Source organism: Lolium perenne, chromosome 5, assembly GCF_019359855.2.
Source record: "Lolium perenne isolate Kyuss_39 chromosome 5, Kyuss_2.0, whole genome shotgun sequence".
In the NCBI taxonomy this organism is placed as follows: Eukaryota; Viridiplantae; Streptophyta; class Magnoliopsida; order Poales; family Poaceae; genus Lolium; species Lolium perenne.
In genome coordinates, this window is record NC_067248.2 from 17,370,131 (window position 1) to 17,375,374 (window position 5,244).

The 5,244-nt window shown below is 56.1% G+C and overlaps 1 protein-coding gene across 1 annotated transcript; it reads left to right on the forward strand.

Moving 5' to 3' along the window:
* The first annotated feature begins 3,472 nt into the window (after nt 1-3,472).
* On the forward strand, nt 3,473-5,244 carry LOC127298874 (protein JINGUBANG-like). Its single transcript, XM_051328732.2, has one exon. It carries the CDS (start codon nt 3,629-3,631, stop codon nt 5,018-5,020), a length of 1,392 nt encoding a protein of 463 aa, XP_051184692.1. The 5' UTR covers nt 3,473-3,628; the 3' UTR covers nt 5,021-5,244.

The window sequence follows — 5,244 nt, forward strand, 5'->3', positions numbered from 1 at the left end:
CGTCCGGCAACGCGCGAAACGGAAAACATTTAGCACATAAAATGACGCGTCCTAGACCTAAAAACATTTTTCCCTCCATTTATTGAGCGAAGGAAAGCGTCGCCCGCTCAAATCCGACGGTTTCCGGCGGATTCGGCGGGGCACCGCAGAAGCGGGTGGGATTCCCGAGATGGCTTCCGCGCGCATATGGCATGTGATAGGTGGTGCGTAGGAGGTATCCTACCGCCGCGCGGAGGTCCCGCGCGATACTGAAATGCGCGCCATGTAGCTGCTTCACAAAAAAAGCCCTTCCGGCACCCCGAAAATGGAAAAACCGTCGCCCGTGGTTCGGATTGGAAATCCGCGACCGGGGCCTTGCTTCCCATCCTAAGGCCCACGCACGTGCCAAATATGGCCCCGTTCCGACAAACTATGTGGTGAAACGGGCCGTAGCAGGAGTTTCCACATACATATCCTGGATTTTACCAAGTGTGGGCCCATGTATGCGGAAATCGTCAACGCCGGGTACATGCAAGGTTAGACAAACCTTACATCACACTTGTACACATATGTTAGGGACAAATGCAAGTTTTCAAGCGATTCCGACGCTCCGGTGATCTGTATCTTGGGAAACCCTAGGGCGGGGACCCTGCAGATCTACCCCTATAGCTTTCTCCGTGCGAGGGTTTACCAATGGATTTTTTTATTTGCTTTGCTTTGTTTAGGACATATGCACATGGAAACCATAGGTTTGGAATGAAATTGGGCCGGGATGTGCCGTAGCAGGAGTTTCCACATACAAATCCTGGATTTTACCAAGTGTCGGCCCATGTATGCGGAAATCGTCAACGCGGGGTACATGCAAGGTTAGACAAACCTTACATCACACTTGTACACATATGTTAGGGACAAATGCAAGTTTTCAAGCGATTCCGACGCTCCAGGTGATCTCGTATCTTGGGAAACCCTAGGGCGGGGACCCTGCAGATCTACCCCTATAGCTTTCTCCGTGCGAGGGTTTACCAATGGATTTTTTTATTTGCTTTGCTTTGTTTAGGACATATGCACATGGAAACCATAGGTTTGGAATGAAATAGGCCCCGGATGAGCCGTAGCAGGAGTTTCCACATACAAATCCTGGATTTTACCAAGTGTCGGCCCATGTATGCGGAAATCGTCAACGCGGGTACATGCAAGGTTAGACAAACCTTACATCACACTTGTACACATATGTTAGGGACAAATGCAAGTTTTCAAGCGATTCCGACGCTCCGGTGATCTCGTATCTTGGGAAACCCTAGGCCGGGGACCTTGCGAGATCTACCCCTATAGCTTTTTTCGTGCGAGGGTTCACCAATGGATTTTTTTAATTTCTTTGCTTTGTTGAGGACCTAGGCACATGGAAACCATCGGTTTGGAATGAAATAGGCCCCGGATGAGCCGTAGCAGGAGTTTCCAGCGATTCGGACGCTCCGGTGGTTTGTATCTAGGGAAACCCTAGGGGGCGGGGACCCCGCAAATCTACCCCTAGGGTTAGGGTTAGGGTTAGAGTTAGGGTTAGCAATGGACTTTTTTCCTTTGTTTTAGGACATATGTACATCGATAGCAGATGTTGGGCCTACTGGATCCCGTCGACCCGTCTACGAAGAGCGTCACTCGTGGGATCTACATAAGCCATCTACCATTTTTTTCTTTAAAAAAGTAACTATTTTTACATAATTCATACTACTACATAAATAAAACAAACATAATATAAAGTTAATGACCAAAAAGAAAAAAAGAAAAAAAAAATGTATGCCGAGGGTGGCCGTCGGCATAGGCGGGTGATGCCCTATGCCGAGGGTGGCCCTCGGCGCCTCGCTGACGCCGTGACCGGGCCGTCACGGCCGGAGCGGGATCGGAGCAGATGCTCGTGCTACGCCGACGGCCTTGGGTACGCCGAGGGTGGCCGTCGGCGTATCCTTCTCTACGCCGAGGGGATGTCTACGCCGAGGGGCTCGTTGGGCCGCTGCCCTGGACCGGACGTACGCCGACGGCCCCGACATTTGGCCGTCGGCGTACGCCACGGCCGTCGGCGCAGCGCGCCATTCCTGTAGTGTAGGTCTAGTCAAACCAGCGGTGCTACTGTATACTGCACCTACTTGTCATGTAGCAGGGCAGCTAGATCGCGTTGTTGTTGCCGATGCGATCTCCTTGATGGCTACGTCGATCATCTTGCCGGCCTCGCTTTGTTTCCATCTCCTAGCAGTTGGGTTTGACTTCCTTTGGGCATCCGAGGAGTAAATATTTTGCTTTACTCTTCTAAATCCGGACCAAATCAAACCCTAAGACGGTTTAACGAGTAGTACAAAAATGCACTCCCTGGCCAATTGGTCACTTATTTTATATACTCATCGATTGAGAGCGACTGTGTATAAATTTTTTCCTCCATCTCCTGGCAAATCCCCATCACCGCCCCCCTCCCCCGACTCACTCCGGTGGCTTAGATGGCTCGATCCTCCTCCACCGATCCGAAGCACGAATCTAGACCACTTGCAGCTTGCAGCGCATCCCAAGAAGGCGGTGGGACGAACTCCTTGAGGTACCCTGACTTGCCGCCGCTCCGATGCATCGTTGATCTTCCTGTTCAACACTCCTGATTGCCATGATCGGCTCCGGTCGACCGCTCATGTGGCCAGCGGGTGCGAGCTGCAGGAGGACATGAAGACACGCGAGCACCTCGATGCGGAGTGCACTGACGAGGAGTACATGGCGATACTACGCTACCGGTATCCGAGCGGGTCGTGTAGGAGCGCCAAGCCTACGAGGTCTAGAAGGCAAAGAAGACGGAGGAGGCCTCCACACCGTCGGCACAATGCCGTTTTCCTGTAGTGCCTCCACTGCCGGCCAAGTGAGCAAGCTCAGCTCCTTCATCGACTCATTGGTGAAGAATACGTTAAACTCGTACTTCCGAGGGCTGGGGCATATTTGTAGGAGTTTAAATTCGAGTTGAAATTGACTTTAGTATAGTAGTTTAAATTGCTAGTTTGAGTCTAGTCTATATGAATTTTTGTTCAAAGTGGTATGAATCTATGTTTAACAAGTTAAATTTAAGCGTTCTGTTAGAAACAGCTTTTAAAAAAAAAGCAAATATACTTCCTCTAAATGATACGCCGTTTATACTACTATAAAATTTGAGGGATTAACGTGCATTTTAGCGCTACATTCAATTCAGCCATGACTTAAGAGGCCAAACATTTGCACAGGAACGCCAAGTTGACATTTTGGCGCCGTACGATCTGAGTGCGATTCGGTTGGCGGCAGGGGCACCATCACCACTCACCTGTGATGCGCCGTGAAATCATTGTACCACGCCGGCTCGCGGCGTCGCCACGTGCTCCCGCCAAAAGGAAGAAGCAACGTCGATCGTCGCCGAACCTCAGCCGTCCACCTGTCACAACAACCGTCGCCCGCTTCTATATATACCCCGCCCCATCCCAGCCTGAAAATCTCAGCTGAAAATCTTCTTCGCTAAACCACCACAAACTGTCACTCTCCATCGTTCCTCGGCTCCTTCTCCCTTTCTTCTTCGTTTGCTATTCATTTTCTTCTCACCATTAAAGCGGGCAATCCAACACAGTTCGATCGCTCCAAGGATTTCGCGACCACCATGAGGAATCACAAGAAGCTGCTGCAGTTCCTTCGACCGGACCCGGCGGTGGCGGCGGTCAAGATGCCGTCAGACGACGACGAAGACGACGACAGGTGTACCCCGCTGCCGTCGCCGATGTCCAGCGGCAGCGCGAGCACGTCGGCCGCGGCCTCCCCGTCGCCGTACATGCCTTCGCCGTGGGTCAACCTCCCGGGGCTCGGCGCCGGGTCCGCGCTGGCCGGAACGGGCGCGACAGGCCTTCTCGGTTCCCTCGTGAAGGCGGACGGGCACGTGTACTCGATGGCCGCGGCTGGGGACCTGCTCTACACGGGGACGGACTCCAAGAACGTACGAGTGTGGAAGGACCAGCGCGAGTTCGCCGGGTTCAAGTGCGGGAGCGGCCTCGTCAAGGCCATCGTCGTCGCCGGGGACGGCAGGATCTACACGGGCCACCAGGACGGCAAGGTCCGCGTGTGGCGCCGGGATTCCACTGACGATCTCGCCGTGCATAAACGAGTGGGCTCCCTCCCGCGGCTTGGCGAGCTCCTTCGGAGCTCCGTTCGCCCGTCGCACTACGTTCAGACGGGCCGACGCAAGCAGACCTCGCTCTGGCTCAGGCACTTCGACGCCGTGTCGTGCCTCAGCCTGGACGCCGAGGCCGGGGTGATCTACTCCGGGTCCTGGGACCGGACCTTCAAGGTGTGGCGCGTGGCCGACTCGCGGTGCCTCGAGTCCGTGCGCGCCCACGACGACGCCGTGAACACTGTCGCCGCGGCCGGGTTCGACGCGCTGGCGTTCACGGGGTCGGCCGACGGCACGGTGAAGGTGTGGCGGCGGGAGGAGGGGAAGCACGGCGCGACCAGGCACGTCATGGAGCGGGTGCTGCGCAAGGCCGACAGCGCGGTCACCGCCATCGCCGTCGCCGCGGAGGCGCGGGTGGTGTACGTGGCCTCGTCGGACGGAGCGGTGACACACTGGCAGTGGCGTCGTGGCGCCGCGCGGGAAAGCGCGCCGAGGAACGGCGGGGCGCTGCGCGGGCACAGGATGGCCGTCCTGTCGCTCGCCGTCGCCGGGCGCGTGGTGGTCAGCGGCTCCGCCGACCGGACGGTCTGCGTGTGGCGCCGCGATGAGGGCGCCGACCACTCCCGCCTCGCCGTGCTCACCGGCCACACGGGCCCGGTGAAGTGCGTTGCCATGGACGAAGAGGAGTCGCTGGACGCGGACGGGCACCGGCGGTGGGTGGTGTACAGCGGCAGCCTCGACGGCTCCGTCAAGGTGTGGCGCGTGTCCGACGCGCCGGACTCGATGGCGGTAATGGCGCGGACGCCGGCGCACGTGTGGAAGGGCACGCCGACGCCGTCGCCGGTGGGCGCGTGGAGTACGCCGCGCCGGGGGCTAGAGCGGAGTTGATCGAGGCACGCCGCCTGTTTGAACGTGTAAAGCGTGCGAGTGTGCGAGAGCGCTAGAGTTAGGCTTTAGATACGCATACGTACGTGCAACGTACAATCATACCCCGTATGTACTGTACGTGTGGTGTTGCGTATATTTGATTTGTTTATTGAATTTTTCTCCCAGACCGCCGAAATGGATGTTTGTGCACTCTCGTCTAAGCAAGGAACAGTTCTTTCTCTCTA

What these genes read in the sequence shown, in the direction of transcription:
- LOC127298874 (XM_051328732.2), top strand. Translation starts at nt 3,629, where the DNA reads ATGAGGAATCACAAGAAGCTGCTGCAGTTCCTTCGACCGGACCCGGCG.